We start from the raw sequence: 24703 nt of genomic DNA on the forward strand, positions 1-24703 counted from the left end.
GGCAAATAAAAGGTAATATTACATGGAGAAGGACAGCTGGAGTTTACAGAGTTACACCCTTTGCTGAACTGCAGTCAGGAAAGGCACTTTAATCTGTTTAAGACACACCTCGATAAAAAGCAGCTTATTAGGCTGAATGAAAGGGAACATTACCACTGGAAAATATTATCTGATCTTATGCCAACCTACATGTCCACATACATCAGCTAAGTGACCTGACTTTTCTACATTGTACATTAAAAGAGACCATATAACTAAGAAATGACGTAACCAGATTTACAACATTCCTTAGATAGATGTAAATGCATTATTCTGCATACATGAGTACTAAACCTATGTAGTACTCATGTAATTTTAAGACATCTATTTTTAAAACCTACTACTAATTTATAAAATGAAATTAATTAAATGAATACAAAAAAACTAAAATTCTGATTCAGAGGCTTTTGTCAGTTAATCATGGCTTAAAATGTTTGAGCTAGTACTTACTATTTGGTTTCATCTAGTGATGGGCCGCACACCTCCCTGTTCAGTTCGACTGCGATTTATATTTCTGTCTCTGCCCCATTCCAGAAATTTTCCTTCACTTCCTGTTCCAGAGACATGTTACCATTGCAGTTTATACTTGTACTTTCTTTTTAGCTGACAAATGGCAAAAGGACAAATAGCGTGGGGGAAATCTCCCCAGTGAAGGCACAAACAGCAATACGTACCTGATAATCTGGCTACAGAGTCTTTTCACACAGCCATCATCCGTTCAGTAACATTTTTGCTAAGAAAAAACAGATTTAGTCTACATCAGTTTACATCAGTCTACATCCTTTTTTGTATCCATTGTTGCAGAAACCATTCATAGGTGACAAAATATAAACAAAAATGTTTCTTGCCTAAAAACAGACATATGTGGAATGTATGTAAATGGATGGCATCTGTTTACATCCATTCATGTCCATCAAAATAGAAAAGGACACAGCCTTGTTCCATTTAAAAAAATGGACCTTAACGGACATGGATGTTGATGGATGTAAATGGATGATCATCTGTTTACATCTACCAACCCACAGACATGCATTGTGGTCCATCTGAAAAACTGACAGATGGATCTAGACCACGGGTGGGCAATTCATTTTCCCAAAGGGCCACGTGAGAAATTGGGACGGTTGTGGAAGGCCAAACTTAATTCTGCTCAATATTAATTTTGGACTTGGGAAGGTCTGTAGGTACAAAAACATATAGAAAACAAACACTGCAAGTGGAAAGGGTGAGCCTGAGATCAGTACAGTGGGGATTCTTGCAGATCCTGATCTCAAATGAAGAACAGGTACACAGCTCCTGGGGTTTGCAGCATGCAGGCACTAACACAGGTAGAACCTGGCCAGATAGCAAAGTGTCGGGAGAGCATTGGAACCCTTCTTAGGCAACACTATCCCACCAGAACCGAGCATTCCTTTGTAATAATCAGCTCCTCAGGCTCTCTCTTTCCAGTTCTTGCAGCTCTCCACACGGGCATCTGCCTCTCTGAACCTGTCAACTCCTCAGTGAGCTGACAAAATCAAAAAATGTCCAAAAAAGGGTCTTGTTAACAAATTTTTCAGTAGAATGCAAATCAATTGTACAATAATGGCTGTGTAGTGGAGTGCCCATTTACTCAACATTCTCAGATGCAGGGGCAGGCCCCTTTAACTAATTTTTGCACAGCTGGGTTCCTGGATATGACCAGGGAAGATACATTTCTCTGCTTCACTCCCTCAGAGTAGCCGCATCTGATGAAAAAGAGGTAGATAGGCAAGTGATCTGCAGCCAGGTGAGAGGCCCTCCACTATTAGAATTGGCATGCGGCAGGAGCCTGATAGTACACAGCTTCTCCAACAGCTCCAGGCACCTCCCTAACTGCTGCCTCAGTAATAAAGTTCCAGTGGAGTGGTGCTTTATCCTTTGGCCTTGGATTCATCCAGTTGTTTGCCAGTGTTACCAAAGATACCCTGGACCTCACTGTGAGGAACAGTATCTGTGAGGACAATTGCAAGTAGCTGTGTTCTGCAGTATTTTACTCTCTGTTGATATTGAGTCCTATAGAGACTATACCATGCCATATGTAAACCTGAGTCACCTTGAATTTGCAGTGAAGAGTGTATAGTTTTGCAGCTTCCATATGTTTCTGCAGCTTTAATCTTTCTGCTACATGTGCATGATTTTTCTCATCCTGAATCTGTTTTGTATTATTAATTCCAACTTTTCACCTGTTTAGTATATCGTAAGTTATAATTACTCTCTATCTGATCTTTCGATTGATTACCCATTCTCTTAAATGTGGCATATACAAACAGGATCAGCCATGTCAGACAATGGTAATGGGAGTGACGCAACAACAGTGCCCAGTAGTTCTGCTGCAGGAGGAAGAAGGAAAACTACCATCACTGCAATAATGACCTCCTTATTATTAGCAGAATTTCTACTGCAACAATTATACAAGTATAGAGGACCAGGACTTGGGTGACGAGCCAAAAGATTGCAGGGACTACTAATCCACTCATGTTGGATCCCACCTGGTGATCAGTCAGAACTAGCCATTAAAGCCTTAGAAAGGGAAGCAAGAGTGTTAATCCCGCACCTCTCTACAGAAGCCCAGGATTCTCTTGAAAAGATAACTAACTGCTTGGTAGCAGTTTATAGTTAAGTGGCAACATTAGGGGACCCCAGAGTCCACTTCATTGGCAGAAAGCAGAGTTGTTGAATCCATTCTGCAAAATGCACTTGAACTGCAAGACATAGCAGCAAACAACACCTTAGGGGAAGGGTCCCAGTAGGATGGTCTGATTGGGGTGATGCAGACAGATGGCCAAAGGAACATTTTGTAGAAAGACTGCTTTACAACAAGGAGACAGAGAAGCCTTGCAAGAGAAAGATGGAAGCAACTCCATTCTGAAGTTTCATAATTTTGTTAGAAGCAGCCATATCATGTCAGGAGCACATAGGTACAGGCTCACATGCACCTATGTCCCAGTCTACAGGCACTTAGATTGTTGTTCCTTGAGCTAGAAAATCTCTGTGCAGGGTGAGGCTTAAAGTGTAAAATGTCACAATGGCTATTGAATTTCTTCAAAATTTCAAATGTTTTCATATTAAATCTATATGATTGCACTTAAAGGTTTTAGCTTAATTTTGTCCATACAAATGTTCCTACAGCACATATTTTACACAAATGAATTCTACCTTTCTTCTTGTCTTGGAAAAACAGCATTTCCATGCACTTTGTATGCAATTTCATTGTTTGTGCATCTTCTTGGGTCCTGAATATGAAAACCATTAGGACTCTGGATCAGTTCACAAACTTCATTAACTCATATCTGGCTTATTCCTCTAACCACACATTTTATTGATGACTCTGGGTTTTTTGGCTAATGTTAAAAGTAATAGTATGTTTTTCACTGCAGAACCCTTTAACTATTATTACTAAATATTTTATTCTGATCATCTTGCCCTTGTTATCCATGCTACAAAAATCTGCCACTACAGAATTCCAAGGCAGGGATAGGTATAGATGTTAGGATTAGGGGTTAGATTTCAGGTTGGGGATCAGTAAATGAATATTATTTTTTGAAGGTATGATAAAATGCTGTTTCTATTGTGACAAATTATTTTTCTGGTGTGATAAGTGTGTGATGAAATATCACGTATGGTAACTTGATCCTTAATATTTGTGGACCAATATGTACGGAAGTAAATCTGTTACCAAAACTGCCATGGCAATTTTTAGAAGCCACCACTACCATACACCTATGAACATATTGTACTAGTTTAAAAGATGCAGCCTCACAAATTATAAGGAATAAAGGAATATATGGGGTCTCATGGCAGCCCATAGATTTTTGCAAAGATATATGGTGTCTGTTTATCAGTGCTTTTACCTATTGTTTACACAACTTTCACCAAAAATCCACACAATTTTTCTAATGAATCTTATGTTAACATATGTGGATATGGGGTAAATGTAGTATGAATGTTGGATGCAAACATTGATATATAGTCACAGAGAGCAACTGGGTCCACCCAGAAGTAGTTTCTTTATATACATTTAACATACTTTGCTATATACATATTGTAGGTATTATTAATATCAAAGCACAGTCCATAACAGGACCCCATAATGCTTATCTAATAAATTTTTATTACCTGTATAAAAAAGTATATACAGTACCATTTTACTAAAACTTATATACATAATTATGAATTGAAAGATATCTAAATCTGATATAAGGAAGAAGGATATATACAAGGGGTGCCCAAGACGGATATGAATGTGGCCCAATACAAAATCATACATTTACTTAAAAGTGTTAATTATTATTATTTTTTTTTTATTTTGTGTTTACACCTAGCAAACATAATGCAGAAAAAGTAAAATTGGACAGCGTCCCTTTACTGGACTTTTATCAGTTTTATCTTCCCAAAGAGAAATATCCCACTCTTCACAATCACGCCAGATCCATGTCATCAGTTTTCAACAGCACCTATATTTGTGAGCAATTATTTTCAAGGATAAAGCACAGGAAGAGCAAAATTAGAACCAAAATATCCGATGAGCACCTTGAGAATTCATTGAGAATTGATACTAAATCCATCGAGCCAGACATTAATGCGTTAGTTTATCAAAAACAGTGTCAACTATCACACTAGCTTTATGTTATCCTCTTTGAATTTAATAATTCAAAATATTACTAAAAAATGAAGTGTTATTACTCAGATAGGTACACTATCTATATCAGTGACTGTTAACTTCTTTTTCTGCTCATCAGCTGTCCTTATTGTTAGTGTATTTTATTAGTGTCCCAAGACAATTCCTCTGTAGCCCAGGAAAGTAAAAAAGTTGGACACCCCTGATATATGCTATAACTTGAAATAGGCCAGTTAAATTTTAGTGTACAGATATACTTATTAATATTAAACACTCAAATATCAATTATGGCAAGCAAATCCATATTAACATTTACAAAATGCATTTGTTCAGGAAAATGTAAGAAAAACAAGATTTTTGCAAGCACGTGATCAGTTGATTGACGTCGGCACAAAATCACTAAGTGAAACGTGAAGTGGTTCCAAAGGTAGAAAGTTTTTTTACCTTAATGTATTCTATGTATTCTTTTCATAATACCAGCAGGCATTTGATAATTCCTTTTCGTAATTGACAAAGAGTCAAATGTAACAACCTCTTGGATCTTCACTATACATAATGATATTAAGTTGAAGGATTCCATATTATACAACTATCTATTTTTGTTACTGGATAGACATCGATGTTACTTTTGACTAATTTTCATGAGAGCTTATGCTGGCATATTTTGAAAGAAGAGAATATTTTGATTGAGTTTTTCTCATCTCAGCTCAAGTATCTCACACCTTCATTTGTTTCCATTAAAAACAAACACTTGAGGTTGGCAGGTAATTCTACATATCAGCAAAACAACAGTCATGTGGATCAAATTTATAGACAGCCAGATCATGCTTGAGTATTCCTTTTTTTAGATTCACATTGATACTGAATAGGTTGCCAATATTGAGGGGCATATCAAGTAGCTAGCCGCTTCAATTGTTTACACACTAAGCAGTGGAGGGGAAAACAGTTGAGTGCAGAAAATGGTCAACATTTAAGGCCATCTTCTGCAATGAAAAGATCATTTTCATTATTTTGAACAAACCAATAACACATATAAAATCATAATTCCTGTTGATGCTTTTCTTATTTATAACAGGAAAGATATGATAAGAAGTAAACATTCTTAAAGATGAACATAAGTGACATTAGTGAAAAGTACCAGCAGGTAGGTTATGGCAGAAGAGACTCTATATGCCTTTTATGCCATAAAACCCATTTTCCTTGAATTTTTTTCTAATTATACACTGACAGCCATGCCTGTGCATCTCAGTTTGTAGAAGAGTGCAGTGTGGTGTGGTGTCAGAAATAAAACACAGTCCAGTTGCATAGAACGAGAACCACCATGTCTGACAACATTTGCAGTTCTGCGCAGCTTGAAGATACAGCAGGTTTAGATGCCAGTGTCTGTCTCAGAGGGTGGAATGTGACCTGGCCAATCCAGTCCCAATGAGGAGGTTTCCAAAAATGATGGCATATCCCTATCCTATTCCTACTCATCTGGAACCTCTCCCTGCCGCAAATCACTTTTCCTGTCAGACGGGTGCTCTTCCCCTGCACTATCCACTTTGCAAAATGCGCACCAAAACCTGGGGGCAGGGACCTAAAAAAGGCTCTGTTGACCCAAGATAGCCACAAGGGGTCACATGGATGAAGCACAGCCAACCAGAGGCTCAGGAAATCTTAGAAAAATCAGGTTTCTCTTGACTTCTCCAGTTGTAGTAATGCTCCAGCCGATTGCCACGTACAGCGGAGGAAGAAGACTGCACCTGCCTACAAATTTGCAATCCCCATACCATCTAAGGGTTCATTTACACTTATGGTTGGGTGGCTCAGAGTCATTTAGATGGGTGTCTACACATGCATAGAGGGCAAAAATTACACTTCCTGTTGCAGAGGCAGTAAACCCACTGAACCTGACCCATTTAAGTGAAAAGGGCTCCGACACAACCGCCCTGAAACCACATGTAATGCAGACAGTTGCAGCATGGTGGTGCAGCATTTACAGGGCTATAACAGCGGGTGAGGAGGCAACATATTACCTTCTCAAATCCTTTCATATGCTTCTGAAAAGGAATATACTGAGGACCACATTTCAGAGGTCTAGCAAAGTCTGCTGCACATCTAAATTTAGCCTAACAGATGATAGGAATAAGTGTCAGGTGACGGAACTTCTGTATGCATATGTGGGATTTACATCAATCATTGCTGACCAATGTGAAAGACAGAAGACAGGAAGAAGACGGCAGTCAGAGGGATGAAGTGTTGAAGGAAAGAGCAGCAATATTATCGCTGGAGGAGCTCACTTTAGGACATTAGTGTGCCATAATATGCTAGAGTTCTTCTTTAAAGGGAACCTGAACTGTGCAGTCTTCAATTGCTGACCTTCGGAGAGGAATGTTAGTTGCCTGCCTATTTCAAGCTGTAGTACTTGAAGCAAATATGCGTGTGATGCCAGAGTGAAGTCTGAAGTCTGAACTCCTCTACATGCTGGTTCCAGTTACAAAACTCAGATTACTAAACTCATTGAATAATTGTGACAGCCTGGTAACTAGCATTTTCACGACAATTGAACAGCTCACCACAGCTCAAATGTTTCACTTTATTTTGAAAAGAACATGGAAGGGTTAAAGTCTCTTTCAGGTTTTCCTTTACTTCCTTTCAAAACAGGATATAATGGGAAATTTCTCAATTAAAGACACAAAAACACATTTTAGGAGAGTGGAGAGGGGTAAAACATCTACCAAAATTTGTATTGCTGTCCGTGCTTTCCTATCCTGTCACAAGCATATCCCCCATTGGTTGTATGGGAGTAACGGGCAGAGAAAGTAAAAAAATAATCTCCCCAATGAGATCATAGGCAGAAATAAAAATTTAGTCCTATCCAAAAACCTTCTCTTGTTAGTAATATAGTGAGGAGGATTTATCAAAACCAGGGCAGATAGAATCTGGAGCAGCTATGCAGAGCAACTATTCAGCTTCTATCTTCAGCTTGTTCAGTTAAGCTCAGGGGCGGACTGACCATTTGGAAACTCGGGCACTGCAGTAGGGGGCCCCATGAGATGCCCCTTGTACCTTTTTCATAGGCTTTTTTGAGTTTGGGCAAGGACAGAGAGGCTCCATGATCCCTTACTGCGCAGGGGCCCCATGAGTTGTCAGTCCGCCCCTGGTTAAGCTGGCTATGGACATATTGGAATTTGGCCTGTTCAGCAGGGATTGGATGAGATTTGTTCTGTGTGAGGCCATCCCTGTTTGACAGAAGTCAATTGTTACATCAACTTCTTTAGAATGAACAAGCTGGAAATTTTTTGTCTGCTGTCAGAATATTTTTCTGATGAGGGGGATTTCTCCATCCACTTGGTTTGTGCGATGGGGGGAATCTCTTTTTGTTTCTCCATTTAGCCTGCTGGCTGAACAATAAAAAAAAAACAATCTATGGCCAGTTTTAAACACTGAAAATGAAAGGCAGATGCTGACTGGTTGCTATGCACACCTACACATTGTATGTACCCTGTACTAAGAGATGCCCTTTTATCCTTGAAAGATAGATTAAAAACATCCACAACAAAACTGTATGCATTGGAGGGATGTGGGGCTTTTAAACCTTAAAGATCCCTTGAAATTTGTTATTGAGTTTATATAGCCTACATATTGAGCATGTCATGTAGTACTAATGAATCACAGGTTACATATTGTGTGATATGGTAAGCCTTATCATTAACTACTTGTTTATCCATTTTTATGATAACCAATAACCTCAGATATGATATCATGTGGGTACAGTCCTTGAGTTGCTGACCAATAAATTATACATTCAAAACCTTTTGAAAGTGCCCAATGGTAACCTTGGTTAAGAATTCATATGATAAAGACATTAACCAGTCAATTTCTACTGCAGTCTGTAAATGATCTATTTAATTTATCCATCCATAAATGAAATACCATTTTTGGCTAGGCTGACATTTAATATGAAAACAGTTTAATAAAGTCAATTCTGGAAATCCCATATACAAAATTAGTTCTGTTGCCATGAGCACAAGAAACAAAATGTTTTTCTTGGCAATTAATGTTATATCATTTTAAAAGGTAGACTTTTGTAATGCATGCACAGGGCCTAATACTTATATTTTCAAGTCTGATATGAAAATGTAACTTTTCTTGACACATTAAAAAGCAACAAAGGCTTATAGGCATGTAGAGTACCATAACACACTTAGATCAACTGTGTCCTTACATAATGCTTCCACAGCTATCTAAAGTGTGCTTCCTAGTAGTGGAAGCATAACCATATCCATTAAAATAGTGATCAACATCTGTGCAACCTATTAAGAGATACATGAACTGTCAAGCAGAAGGCAAAGGTGGGGGGTCATACCTATGCTTAAACATTCATAAAGGTAGTGTTTCCATACTGTAGGTCCTGTCAAGGCTCAGCTAGGATGCACAGTCAGACTATAGGTATGTAATGACACCCTATACTTCCTTTTTTTCTAATAGTGCTATTCTCATATGTTTTCTACACAGCCATAGGGGTAGATAGATCTGAGGCTGGAGTAAAGGAGAAGCTTGGGGTATATAAAAAAAACAAACATCCATACTCTCCTCTATGCTGCAGCATAGAAAACGCAGTAATGCTGCTAACTGAGCGCTCACTGGAGTGCCAGGCAGGAGAATGGATAGGAGTGACTAACTCTGACTCTCACCCTTGCACTAAAAGGTGAAGCCAGTTGTCAATGAGGCAGTTGGGTGAATCCCAACAATATGGCTGAGATCCTTCCAGAGCCTGAAGCGGCTCTGCCATGTCGGCTTATAGCGGGCTAAGCCTGCTGTCAGCCTACTCTGGGTCACAGGAGTGCAAAAGTAAGTGCACTCATGTGACCCACAAGAGAAGTATGGCCAAAAAAGCTTTGGCCATATTTCTCTTTTAACTGGACATTTCTAGTCAGGACCCAGAATGAACATAAAAATACCTGAACTCTTGCTAGGAAGATAGGAATAAAATTTAAATTTGTGGGAGTATAATATTTTTTAGGCCCTAAAATGTTGGTATTATGCTGCTACAAACATAATAGTTTATTTTAATAATAAAGATAAACCCCAGACATAAAAGCACCAAAATAAAAAAATTATGTTGTTGTTTTTTTAAATAATTAAATGTATTATGTTATGCCACCAGTATAAGTACCTCTTGATGTCAGCCTCTGTGTTCATCTCCACAGTAAAACTGAGAGAGGGCTAACTATTAAACTATGCTACAGTACACATGTGCTAACAGGGAACATGCAAACAGGAAGCAAAAATAGAGTGAGCAGAGGGATAACCTGATCAGTGTGCTGATTTGCTTCAATGTTTAATCAGCAAGCTCAGGGAGTATTTGAATCCAGTGCTTTTGACTGAGTAGTGCTGCTGTTACAGTGGGGTTCAACAATCTGTTCATGCTGTCTGGCAGGATTGCTGGATCACAAGAGTAACTATACAGAATTACAGATCATTTGTTAAGTAAAACAATCCCCCTTAAGTGTATTTTTAATGTGTATTTAGTCACTTGCCTGCGATTTAGTTTTAATCAAAAGTTCAGTGGGCTATAGTGACAATGTGTTTTGTCTGAATGCCTAACTTTAGTCGTAACATATGTCATGGCCTTAGGTAATTGAGCAGAGATTATTGAAATACTTAGGAAGAGAAACTTGGCTTTAAACTTTGAAAACTATTATCATTGTTTTGCAGATTTTGGTGGCTGAACAATTATCAATAATTTGTCTGTAATTCTCTGACTCTTCTACTGGTAATTTTGGGCTTCAAATGGCATATATTATGTTCTGCAAGTGGTGACAATAACTGTTTATGAATAGCAGATGATGCTGTTAATGGATCTCCAGTACTGTACATTTGGCCGTGCTTGTCAAGTTAAAAATAGTGTGTGTAATGTGAGTGCCGGAGACTCCCCATGTTGGAAGCATTTAGAGGTCAGATCATCATTTTGTTAGCATGAAATCATTACACAACCAACTGTACAATACTATTTTAAAATTCATAGCTCAAAAGAAATTTTCAGACTCAAGATGTTAGGTTTTTGTTTTATAGTTCAAAGATTTTTAAGGTCAAGCTATGTGTAGAATATCTTCTATCTGTTTAGCCCAGGGTGAAGATCCAATGGCAGAATATTTTGCCAGCCATCTCTTGTCTTCTCTGTTTCTGCTGTCTGTCACGATTAGGTGTCATCCCACAACCTTCAGTGGTGGGTCTTCTGACACAACAAGCAAAAACATTGGGAATGGCAGGGGGTGGATATTATTGTCTAATCTACAATATTGCATTTGAATAACGGGGTCATACAGATTAGTTATATTTTCAAAAGAAGCTTTCTGTTACTTTCCAACAAAAAAAAAAGTATTAATGTTGGATGAAGTTTTTTTTTAAACACAGGGGCTGTGGCCAATAGTTTGATTGCTGGCAAAAAAAAATTATTTTTAGACCATGTCTTCTGATTAAATAAAACACGTGCAATCTTGGAATTAGAGGTATTTAAGAGACTGTTTATGGCTAATGGGTTTATTATTATTTCTTTTGCTATTTTACAGAAAGGTCTTGGCTGTGATTTCATTATTGCAGTCATGGCACCAAAAAAGAAGAATGTCAAGAAAAACAAGTCTGAGATCAATGAGATGACCATTATCGTAGAGGACAGCCCTCTTAGCAAGCTAAATGGTATCAGTGGCCTCATTGATGGGGGAAATGGTTTCAGCTATATCTCCACAGAGGTTTCCGACTCCTCATATGGCACCAACCTCATGGAAGGCCTTAGCAGAATGAGACAGGATAACTTCTTGTGTGACCTTACGATTGGTACCAAAACAAAATCTTTTACGGTCCATAAAGCTATCATGGCTTCTTGCAGTGAATACTTCTACAATATACTAAAGAAGGACCCCTCCACTCAGCGGGTTGACTTAAATGATGTGTCTCCTTTAGGTTTAGCAACAGTCATAACCTATGCCTACACTGGTAAAATCACACTCTCTTTGTACACAATAGGTAGCACCATATCTTCAGCTATCTACCTTCAAATCAGCACTCTTGTCAACATGTGCTGTGACTTTTTAATGCAAGAAATCAATGTTGAAAACTGCATGTATGTTGCTAATATTGCCGAAACCTATGGACTTAAAAGCACAAAGGATGCAGCACAAAAGTTCATTCGAGACAACTTCATTGAGTTTTCAGAAACAGATCAGTTCATGAAGTTAACGTTCGATCAGATAAATGAACTTCTTATTGATGATGATTTGCAGTTACCCTCTGAGATTGTTGCCTTCCAGATTGCAATGAAATGGTTGGATTATGATGAAAAAAGAATTAAGTATGCCTCTGGCCTTTTGAGCAATATTCGATTTGGCACTATTTCAGCTCAAGATCTTGTCAACTATGTCCAGTCTGTGCCCAGAATGATGCAGGATTCTGAGTGTCACAGACTTCTTGTTGAAGCTATGAATTATCATCTGCTTCCATATCATCAGAACACCTTACAGTCCAGAAGAACAAAAATACGTGGGGGTTCAAGGGTCCTCGTAACAGTTGGGGGCCGACCTGCTTTAACAGAAAAATCTCTCAGTAGAGAGATTCTGTACAGGGATCCTGAAAGTGGATGGAAAAGACTTGCTGAACTGCCAGCTAAGAGCTTTAACCAGTGTGTGACAGTGATGGATGGCTTCCTTTATATTGCGGGAGGTGAAGACCAAAATGATGCCAGGAATCAAGCAAAGCATGCAGTTAGCAATTTTTGCAGGTATGTGTACATCCTTGGCAATACTTATGTATTGGTAATATTTTGTACACTGGCAGAGCAAGCATATAAAAAAACTATCACATTATTTGATTATTATTAAATGTAAAAAAAAAGCATGTGTATTTAAAAAAACAAAACAACCTTGGTATACCCTCCTATGATGAAAGGTGTACTTTGGAGGTTTTGACCATTTTATCTGGGGAGTTGGTCACTTTTATAAACTCTTTCTTGATCCTTCAGTTACTGAAAGGTTTTGTCCATTTTATCTGGGGATGGGTAACTTTTGTAAATTCTTTCTTCATCTAGTTACTGAGTGGCACCATGATTCCTGATCTATAAACTGTATTAAATAAAAACTTGCAAGGTGCCTTTCTGTTGCATCTAGAATGTTGTGCTATGAACTGAGACTTATCAACCAGTATACAAGCTTATTGACCATGATAATTTTTCCAGTAACACTTAAAAGAGAAGTATGGATGCAGCATCGATCTGATGTTGCATCTGTCCCCCGCCGGCTCTCCAGTGAGACCTGAGTGATCGAAGACCACTGATAGCTCTGTTCTCCCCTCCGCTTTGAGCAGAGAGCCATGACTGTCAGTCTCTGGCTCTCTGCTCTGCCCCTCCAGAACTCACTGGAGGGCTGAGTGGTGGATGGGGCAGGAGGGGCTGGCTCAGGCTCTCAGCAGATCAGTTAGAGGCTGAGTCAGCTGTCAGTCCAGGTGTCTGGATGGATCCTGACCACATGTTTGGGATCTTTCCTGAACCTGAACCAGCTCTTGGACGTCAGACAACAGTGGACTTTAGACGCTGTAGGCTGAAAACAGGTCACAGGAGTGCAGAATGAATTGTACTCCTTTGACCTACATGAGAAGAATAGCCAAAATAGCTTTACTTCTTCTTTAACAAGCCTGCCTCCTCACAGCTTGGTGCAATAAAGGTAGAAAGCACTTGGGGAGTCATTCTTAAACACCAGTGTTGTGGTTTGTGTGTTTTGGATCAATGCTACTCGTTATGCTCCATTTACTTGATCATTTTTTTTTTCAATAAACTCCCTTTAACTTCAGTTGAAAAAAGAAGAATTTTACTCCAAATATGTGTCAGACAGTCTGTGTACAGTTGAGCCTATGGCTCTTGCTGCTGCCTTTATCTTCTGTGAGAACAGGAAATGGAGGAGTGGTGCTGCAGATGGGACAGGATGAATGGATGGATTGTTAAGGTTCAGTTCACACTATTGCAGGCTGTGTGGCCCTTGTTTGCTTGGGCATGGCAGCTCATTTATTTCAATGGTCTGCTGTGACCACATTTCCTGCACAAAAAAGGTGCATGAACCAGACGTGGCTATAGCAAAACCGCATGATCTTCTTGACCAATGCGGTTTCCCTGCAGTTCCTGATTCGGCTGCGGGTGCAGGAACAGATACGATACCCACACCAGCAACCAGCCTGCATAGTGTGAACCAGGGTTAAAAGGAGCCAGGTAAGTGTTTAGGGAAGGGGGGGGTGCAGAAAATGCATTAAGATAAAAAACAGCTAGAATTTAGAACCACTTTACCTAACATGTCCTTAACATTTTCTGTGGTTACTAATTATTACATTTGCCTTATATGAGCTGTTCTGGAACTTTTATGGCTTCAAAAAGTACGTCAGACTTTCATGTATACTAAGAAACCTATATTTTCAGTGCTGCTTATTTGTAATTGCTCCAAAGAAAGCTGTCTCTTGTTGCATTATAAATCCTTTTAGATCCCAGTTGATTATCCTCAGCTTTTTGTCAAGAAGAGTTGATTGCAAAGGTTAAGATTATGACTGGAAGTGCCTGACTGCAGTTCCCTAAGCCCAGGTTCACATACTGTATATGCGGTGTGGTACATCGCATGTGATTCGCACAGGAACCGCACCGCATTCCTGTGCAAATCACATGCGATTTGTGTGCCGTGCAACTGTAGCTATACATTTTGTATGGCTCTAATTGCACCGCACCCACACCAAAAAGGTGCAGGACCCTTTTTTTGGTCTGCACTAGAATCACATCGCATGGGTATTCACACCTATGCTATTCGATTCTGCACATTGAACCTCGTTTTGTGTAACAATTTCGGGGTGTTGTTAACTTAACATAAACACCCGCAGCAGTTCGCATGAAAGGGGGGCGATTCTGATGCGGTGCAGAATTCATACAGAAAACGCTGCGAAATCTAAACCGCATCAGTGTGAACCCGGGCTATATTTTTGGATATATAATAATATTTTCCTTTTACAAATTCTGCATTATCCACTTCAAATGAACAAATGTTGTCAGCCTCCTATTAACTGATTGTCTTCTGCTCCTGCACCCTTTTGACACTAAACACTGAAATGCACTGTTAGAAATATTGTAACTGCTGATTAAAGTATTCTTTTTTTTAACTTGGTTTTATTGGGAAATATTGAGTACAAAGAAAAGGACATTCACAGGTCATGAATTCTAACAAGAAAATAGCAATGTGAACAGAGATGGCACCAGCTTTCACAAAATTCTGAGAGTACAAGAAGCATACATTAAATAACACGCTGTACTCAAGTGAATGTATGCATGAATTATACCAGCATATCATAAGAAAGAACCAGACTGTAGGAAACAAGAGCAAACGGCTCATCAAAACGTGTAACAATATCTTCACCCAAAAACGGAATAAAATTGTATCAAGAAAAGGAATAACAGATATCTGACTGTCTGTGTTTCTCCTAGCATCAACAGCATCTCACACTCGGCTATAGGTATCATCAGTATACAGGACACACTGGAAGTACAGTGTAGGGGTAGTCTACGGAGGAGGATCAGAGATTAAGGAGAGGAGGGAGTTACTAATGTCCAAATTTTATAGAACTTCCCAGGGCAGACTGTAGCCTCATACAGTTGTGGCCAAAATTATTCAACCCCCACTGAAATTGAGTGTTTTGGCCAGTTTGACATTGCTTTTGATCATTCAGTCATCTTGCTTACATTTACATTAAAGAGGCACTTGTAGGTCAGACAAATATAACATAACAGTTATAATGAAATAACCACAAATGTCTTTTCTGTGCTCACAGCATTATCAGTTTTATTCAACCCCCAAGTGACATTCAATCTTAGTACTTAGTACAGCATCCTTTTACAGTTATAACAGCTTTTAAACGTGAAGCATAGCTTGACACAAGTGTCTTGCAGCGATCTACGGGTATCTTCGCCCATTCTTCATGGGCAAAGGCCTCCAGTTCAGTCACATTCTTAGGCTTGCGCACTGCAACTGCTTTCTTTAAGTCCCACCAGAGGTTCTCAATCGGATTTAAGTCTGGTGACTGCGATGGCCACTCCAAAATGTTCCAGCCTTTCCTCTGCAACCATGCTCTAGTGGACTTGGAGGTATGCTTGGGATCATTGTCCTGTTGAAAGGTCCAACGTCTCCCAAGCCTCAGGTGTGTGACGGACTGCATCACGTTTCCATCCAATATCTCCTGGTACTGAAGAGAATTCATGGTACCTTGCACACGCTGAAGCTTCCCTGTACCTGCAGAAGCAAAACAGCCCCAAAGCATGATTGACCCTCCACCATGCTTCACAGTAGGCAAGGTGTTCTTTTCATCATAGGCCTTGTTCTTCCTCCTCCAAACATAGCGTTGATCCATGGGCCCAAACAGTTCTAATTTTGTTTCATCAGTCCACAGAACACTATCCCACAACTTTTGTGGTTTGTCCACATGGCTTTTGGCATACTGCAGTCGACTCTTCTTATTCTTTGGAGACAGCAAGGGGGTACGCCTGGGAGTTCTGGCACGGAGGCCTTCATTACGCAGTGTGCGTCTTATTGTCTGGGCTGAAACTTCTGTACCCACATCTGACAAATCTTTTCTCAGTTCCTCAGCAGTCACACGGGGACTTCTCTCCACTCTACGCTTCAGGTAGCGCACAGCAGTCGAAGTCAGCATCTTCTTTCTGCCACGACCAGGTAGCGTTTCAACAGTGCCCTTTGCCTTGAATTTGCGAATGATGCTTCCTAAGGTGTCTCTTGGTATGTTTAACATCTTTGCAATCTTCTTATAGCCATTGCCCTTCCTGTGAAGAGAAATCACCTCTTCTCTTGTCTTCCTGGACCATTCTCTTGCCTTCACCATGTTTGTAACCACACCAGTAAATGTCTAGAAGGAGCTGAGTATCACAGTCATTTTAAAGCTGCCTAATTGGTGCTTATTATGCTTGATTGCTGCTCGGTGACATCCACAGGTGTTTTCAATACCTGATGGAAAGCACCTGTATGAACCTCTGTTCTTCAGAGTGGTAGTCTTTAAGGGGTTGAATAATTGTGGCAATGAAGAAACCACATAAGAACCATTTACTACTGTATTACATAAACAATTGATGTCATTTTAGTTGCATTTGGGTAGTTACAACGTCCTTGTAGGATTTGATTCTGAATACAATTCCAAATGTACACTATAGTCCCTAAACCCCTTTACAGCATTGGGGGTTGAATAATTTTGGCCACAACTGTATGTTAATTCGAACAGAGGCAAGTCTGATTAACCAGCATTTTCCACATGCCAATATGTGAAGGCTTAGAGTGAATCCACTGCAAGGCTATAGTTTTCCTAGTGTAATATAGTTAGGATCTAAGTAATTGTTTAGTCTTAGCAGAACTATCTAAGTCTTCAAAAATGCCCAGCAGACCCCATTTAGGGCTACACAAGTTGGGGAAATCAAAACTATTAGCAAGAAATGCAGTAACTGCTGACCAAAATGGTCTAACCTTATTTCAAACCATGTGCAGGAAGTCCCCAGTCACTTTGTTACATTTATGGCATACAGGCAGGGGCGGACTGACCATTTGGAAATGCGGGCACTGCCCGAGGGCCCGGGGTCACTACTGGGCCCCATGAGATGCCTCTGGTACCTTTTTCATAGGCTTTTTTGAGTTTGGGCAAGGACACAGGGGCCCCATAGTCCCCTATTGCCCGTGGGCCCCATGAGTTGTCAGTCCGCCCCTGCATACAGGGGTGTCACATTTGTGCATATGAAATAATTGCAGTGGCATATAGTATGTTCTATGTAAATACCACAATTAGATAAGTTTTTCCCTAACAGATATAACTGTGCCAGGGTATGAGTTAAACAGCTCCTGCCAGTTCCCAGAAGAGAGGTCAGGAATATCCGTCAATCACCTCGACTGTACTTTAAGGAGCCACAGTGATGGTCTATCTATGAGAAGCATGTAGAATGTGGAAATAAGCCGCATATTGTTTGGTTAGAGAAGTGCCCATTCTACTTTGGAGTTACAGAGGCGTATTCCAAAGCCTTAACTGTGTCTTTGCCGTGTGTTTAAGCTAGGTACCGGAAATGCCCCCAAGTTAGAATTCCCAGCTTCTGTTGCAACTGCTAGAAGGGCTTAAAGGTTACCCCCTGGTACAGTTGGTGTAAATACACAAGGCCCCATCTTGCCCACAGCAGACCACCAGGCAGATCAAGATAGTTAGGTAAACTGGGATTACACCAAAGGGGCTGGTTGGGACAGGAGATATGATTTACTTCAGCCATCAAGGTCAGTCATTGAGTACGGATTCGCAGAGAAGTTTTAAAGTCATGGTATCACTGGTACTATTGAGGGATCTTCTATTTATGAGATTGGCTAGAGTTTCATACTAAGAGACTATAGCAGCTTCCACTGCAGTAGCTGCATTGTTAAGTTGTGGGAACAACCACCAATGTACATAGACCAACTGGGCTGTGCAATAATAGAATCGGAGGTTGGGGAGTGCTAAACCTTCTTTGGAGATAGGGAGCTGTAAAGTCTCCAAGGAGATTCTGGGCACCTTAGGATACCAAAGAAAAGTGGAAAGGATCAAATCAATTTTTTTAAATATTTGCTTTGAAATGTAAAGTGGAGTGTTAGCGAGGATATGTAGAAATTTGGGTAATAAAAAAATATTTTAAATAAATGTACATGGCCCTTCAGGCTAAGAGGAAGTATGGCCCATTGTAATGCGCAGAAAAAGGAGATACATGGTAACAAATTATTATGAAAAAATTTAGATAGTGGTAACTGGACCTCTATACACAGATACTTGAACTTAGAAGGAATCTGCAACAGGCAAGACGGTGCTAAATGGAGGGGTAGGTCTGCATCTGTGGGGAATATAAAGGACTTTGGCCAATTGACTGTGAACCCTGAATACTGGACAAAATGCTGGACCAAGTCCAATACCACGCGAATAATATACTGTGAGTCAGAGAGATAAACAGAATATCATCCGCATATAAGGACACTCTGATTACAGTATTCTTGATGAAAGCACAAGCAGAGGCTAATTCAAAACAATTATTTTAAAAAGACACTTGACACCTAAGACTAACTTCATGTGATAATGTTCATGTTAGTTCACTATAGAAAATGGTGAAAAATAAGTGCCATCTGGGACTTCCTTCCATTGCATAATGTATGACAGTTCATCATACTTTGATTGCAGATTGACACATTGGTACAATATTTGCCATGCAAATGAATAGCTCATGTGCAATATTTCTTACAGACCAGTGGCAGATACACATTTAGGTATCTGCACACCTTGCTGCTTCTGATTCATCACAGGGTGTTCAGTACCTATTTGTGTAAAAAAACAGATATGCTTTCCATAACCATAAAACCAAGCAGTGGATTATATTTTTGTGGCAAAACCTTTAATGAGCATCAATGATAACTTTTTCTTTATCTTGTTTTCCTCTTATTATTAATTGTAATATCAGGCTAAATTTCAAATGTTCTTAACCCTTAATTATTTCCTTTTTTACCATTACAGATATGACCCACGTTTTAACACCTGGATTCATCTTGCCAACATGAATCAGAAACGCACCCACTTTAGCTTAAATGTTTTCAATGGCCTGCTTTATGCAATAGGTGGCCGCAATTCTGAAGGGTGCCTTGCATCAGTTGAGTGTTATGTGCCTTCAACTAACCAGTGGCAACTGAAGTCCCCACTGGAGGTTGCCAGATGCTGCCATTCCAGTTCAGTCATTGATGGTAAAATCTTGGTTGTTGGTGGATACATAAATAATGCATACTCCCGCTCTGTGTGCATGTATGACCCATCTACTGACAGCTGGCAAGATAAAGCAAGCCTCAGTACACCCAGAGGTTGGCAATGCTCTGTTACACTTGTTGACAGAGTGTATGTGATGGGTGGCAGTCAACTTGGTGGTCGTGGTGAAAGGGTTGATGTCCTCCCTGTTGAATGCTTTAACCCTCACACTGGCCAGTGGAGCTACGTTGCTCCTCTTCAGAATGGAGTGAGCACAGCAGGTGCTTCAACACTCAATGGCAAAATCTACCTGGCTGGTGGCTGGAATGAAGTAGAAAAGAAATACAAGAAGTGCATCCAGTGCTACAACCCTGATCTTAATGAATGGACTGAGGAAGATGAATTGCCTGAAGCAACTGTAGGGGTGTCCTGTTGTACTATTAACATGCCCAATTTTAAAACACGGGAATCTAGGGCAAGTTCAGTTTCATCAGTACCAGTTAGTATATAAAAGTATACTGTTGGGAAGAAAACACTACTACTTTAGCATATATACTTTTCAGACACAAGGCCAAAACGACAAAAAAATATAAATAAAACTGCTGTAATTACATTATTTTACACATTGTCTTAGCTAAATCATTTTTGTTACTTAAGAGGAGGACATAGTCAAGGAGAACATACTTTAACATTTTGTTTAATATAGTAAAGGTCAAAGAAACTGTTCAATGGAACATCCCTATATTTAGCTACTACATCTTAAAATATTGCTTTGGAAATTGTAGGATTGTATAAAGCAGTAGCTTTCCCATAAGGCATGTATCATGGAATCACTGACGCCAAACCTATAATTCTTAATAATGAAAACTACCAGAAAAAGCAATATTTAAAAGAGATTATGGAGGACCCCTCTGGTGTGAAAATGTGACTGTTTACTTGTACATTAGCAGCATTAGTTATAGTTTAGACATGTATGCTGTGAGTGGATGATTTATCTTGTTAATATTATTACATGTTAGAAAAGATTTGTTGTAATTGGCTTGTGACTGCCCAGTAAACAAAAGAAGTGAACACTTTATGAGCATATAATTTGTTATATGTATAATATGCTTTGAAGGATTATTTTAGATAAACAGTTCCAGCATAATAATAGGTGCAGAGTGTAAATATATAACCCCTATCCAGCATTACTTTTAGATAAAATGTTCCAGCACAGTAATATGTACTGGTTGAAAGTAAAAAGCTCCTACCCTTTTTAAAATACAACTATTAAAAGTCATAGTCAGTAAGTCCATTTTTCCATCTCAGCAACCCAGTGTATTTTAATACCCAAAGCATTAAGCAGCCTATGTACTGATTTGATCACTTCTGAGGCTGTTAAAATTTGCTCATGTAATCCTCAATCAGCAACATCCAGTTATACAGCTGAACGTACCAACTCAACAACAGGCAATAAATAGAAAACACCCCAGGCCATATAGTAATTGCTGAGAAAAGGTTGAGTATGTTTTATAGTTGGTGGTAATGATTATAATGATTTCTATATAAATACATTTATTATAGGTTTTATGGCTCGTCACTTTCCATGTCAATGAAGTAACCAATAATTTGCAAAGCAATATAATCTTGGTGTTTTCCAGAAAAAAGCAACATAAAATAAATACTCATAATAAACACAATCATAAACAATAGTATTTTATAGTCAATAATTGATTATAATAACATTTAAGGGAAGCTTGGACTGAGAGAATATGGAGTCTGCCATTACTGGCCTTTCTGAATGTTAGTTAGCTATAATGCTAATCCAATAGCTTTAATACTTTAAGAGCTGGAACAAGTGTGCAATTCAGAAGTCCAGACTTTCTAATCTGCATACTTGCTCTGGGTCAATGACTTAATAAGTATTAAAGCCATTTTGTTCAGTACAGGTTTCCTTTAAGGGATGACCAGACCATCCAGGCTATGTTCAAGAAGCTAGCCAGGTTAAAGAGAAACAAAAATAGAAACTTGAATCTAGGTGTGTTGGTCAGGCAAAAATTTATATTTTTTGATTATTAGAATATCCAGAACAAGCATCGTTAAAAAATATGCTATTTGCACAATGGTAATAGAATTTAGTAATATTCCAAGTAAAAACATTTAAATGTCATTTTAAGTGGAACCAAAGGCAAGGTCCACTTATTAAATAGTGTCCACTTCCCCATAGAGAATAGCCATATTAGACACCAGAAAGAAATATCTATGGAGAAAAAAATATGCTTAATTTATACCCAGCTTTGGCGCATTGTGCTTAGAAGAAGGCTACCTTACAATTCTTCCTGGGAACACAGCATCATGAGTAGACCCTCGTTGGAAGAATCATAACCACCCTTCAAAAGCTAGAAGGATTGATTAAGTGTATTTTGCAATGTTTCTCCACAAGTAATTTTGATCTAAAGGTATCATTTGGCCATTCTACATGGTACGATGAGGTGCACTATGTAATATTTGGAACCTTCATTTGGGTGCGAGGTCCAGTCTTGAAAAATTGTACCAGTATTCTCAGCCATAAATGTGTTATTTCATGTATTAAACCAAATGTAGTTGAACAGAGACATCTAGTTGTTATTAGTTTTTTTTTTTTAATAAATCTGAGGGAAGGTACAGTATCATTTAAGTATTATATTGCTACAAAATACATCATCAGAAAAGAACACTAGGCTGTGAACAAATAAGCTGTGCTTTAGTTTCCAAGTAGATAAATCTGAACTTTATATTTCCACATTGTATAATTTGGCCTTGACTGATGTGGCTTTTTGCGTTAGGTAGCTGTTATTTTGACACATGGCACATAGTAAATTATCCCACAACAATGTGAATAATATTGTGATGCTATAATGATAGTGTCAACAATGAAAAGCCCTAAATCCACACATACATATTCAGTAGAAATGGTTATGATGCTATGACCTGTCAGAGTTTTCTTTAATTCCCTAATCTTATAGGTGATATGCGGTAAGAAGGTTGGAATGGACTGACTGTTAAAAAAGTGAATCTATTTTACTAGGACATTTTAGCAATGTTGATTTGTAAGGATTTTAGGAGTTTGACATGTGGTAAAAAAACATTCAGGTACAGGTTCTAGTGTGGTACCTGCAATGAGCAGCTAGGGCTGCCCAAGTACCCAAGCAATGCAGCAGTCAAATTAATTTCCTGTAGTGCAGCCTGGAAGTTCGAAATGGAAAACTATAGTTCCATAAACCACACATGTGGGCAGCAAGATGGGCTATTGCATTATTCGGTTGTTGGTGATTGTCAAGTGAGTTATATACAGTAATTATTAAAGTTATTTGAATCAAAATGGGATTTAAAGAAACTTTTATTAGTCATAAAGTTCAGATCCTTAGGCCACTTTCACGCTGCTATCTCTTGTTTATAGAAGGAAAATGGCATAAACATTGGCTCGTTTTATTTATAGCAGTGGTTTCCTGGCATTAATTGGCATATCTCACTACCAGTTGCTTTACTATGTCACTTTCATTTATGGCATACTTATTTCAGGGCAGAGCTTTGCAGTCTACATTTACCACCTTCCTACACTACACACTGTGGTAACTTTATGTTCCAACTTTACACACTAACTCACCCAATCTCTTTACAGTCTCCTGTTCTGTCCCTCTGATCCCCATGGCATACACACTCACCCTTTAAGAAATGTAGTCTAAAATTAAGAAGCTGCTCTCAAAGTAGTCACTGATTCCTCCAGTAGTATACACACCTACATTTTAAAATGCTGTATTGCCTCCAGTTCTGCTAATTGTCACTTGAGTGAGCAAGCTATCACACAAACAATGTTCCCATACTTACTCCCATACATACTGATGGTTCAACAGGCAAAATGATGGATCACATGTACTTGAATTGTGAGCCAAATGAATACTTTTCTCTTGGATATCCTTTTCTGGGGGAGAATTCATAGTGAGAACAGTATCATATTATCTCCTAAGCTAATCTTTAGAAAATCAACCTCCAAGTGTGATCTTATGATTCTGAACTTGTGGCTAATAAAATATATTTCAAAATTCAAACTGTGAAAATACCGTATTAGAATTTTAGACACAGTAGATTGACGCTGAAGCCAAACAGGATTTGGGGCTAACCACTGTAAATGTTATTGTGTCGGAAGAGCATTTCTATGTTTCTCCAGAAAATAGTTTGGAATCAATACATAACCAGAGCTTATTTAATAGTTTTGACAATAAGGGAACACAAGCCTTTATATTCTTGAATAATTTAACTTTTTTTCTTCTTTTTTTTTTAACAAAAGGTATTATTTGTAACTTGGCTCTATGCATCATCCAGTATTAATTATAATATGTAGAGTCAAGCTTCACAATTATGAAAATAATTGAACACGACTATATTAAAAAAGGAAGATTGCTGCAACACAACATTTTTCATTAAAACACATTAATATATTTTTTGGGGGGTACCATTAAAGCCTTGAAAACCCTTGTAAGGGTTTGGTAGTCAGATACTATTACTGTACCAATGAAGAATTTTGTGTGGTAACAATATTCTATTGCCAAGATGGACCTGTGCTACAAAGAGAAATGGTCAGCTGTAATCTACAGGAACCAAATATCATGTTTTAATTTTTCAGTCCGAAAGCTGAATTATAAATGGTCACTGTGGGTTAGAGTATTGCTTAAAAATTAATGTCACTAATGAGGATTATTGATAATTAATCATTTTGTGTAATTGTAATAATTGTAACACTGGTAAGTTTAAAGATGAAAAGTCCATACAAATTTTACTGCTATAAAATGATTACTGTGACACTCAACAGGTACATATTAAGCAACCATAAATGTTACATATTATGCAAATAAAAATTTTCAGAAAACATTCTGTGTGTGGTTTTTTTCTGTGGTATACAATTCTAGACACAATCTACAGACATGAAACTCATTACAAAACTAATTCATGGATGATCACCCTGTCCAAAAAACAGCAAACAATGAGTGTAGCTTGCAAAATGTTCCACTTTCTACAATAATTCTTTCTGCTGCATTTTAAGAGTACAGCTTGGATTGAAACCAACACTAACATACATATCTTGTCAAAGATAGCTGGTGCCCTAGGGCTGTATCATCCCAACAACTGATGTTTCTTGTGGGACCTCCATGCACCATACCTGACTCCACCAATATGTTATGTGAACAGTTTCTAGTATTTTGGTACAAACAAAATGCT

The 24703-nt window shown here is 38.6% G+C and overlaps 1 protein-coding gene across 1 annotated transcript in view; it reads left to right on the forward strand.

The window, feature by feature from the left end:
* The window catches only part of KLHL31 (kelch like family member 31), a 36012-nt gene extending 11657 nt beyond the window's left edge, over positions 1–24355 (forward strand). Inside the window, exons 2-3 of the mRNA XM_089694157.1 lie at positions 11233–12437; positions 19247–24355. Of these exons, the coding sequence (XP_089550283.1) occupies positions 11266–12437; positions 19247–19979 (1905 nt within the window). The 5' untranslated portion in view covers positions 11233–11265 and the 3' untranslated portion in view covers positions 19980–24355. The remainder of the gene's footprint in view (positions 1–11232; positions 12438–19246) is intronic.
* Positions 24356–24703: the final 348 nt, after the last annotated feature.

The sequence above is a fragment of the Staurois parvus genome, unplaced genomic scaffold (genome assembly GCF_062004578.1).
Source record: "Staurois parvus isolate SC_StPar_1 unplaced genomic scaffold, SC_StPar_1.0 ptg000652l, whole genome shotgun sequence".
NCBI lineage: Eukaryota > Metazoa > Chordata > Amphibia > Anura > Ranidae > Staurois > Staurois parvus.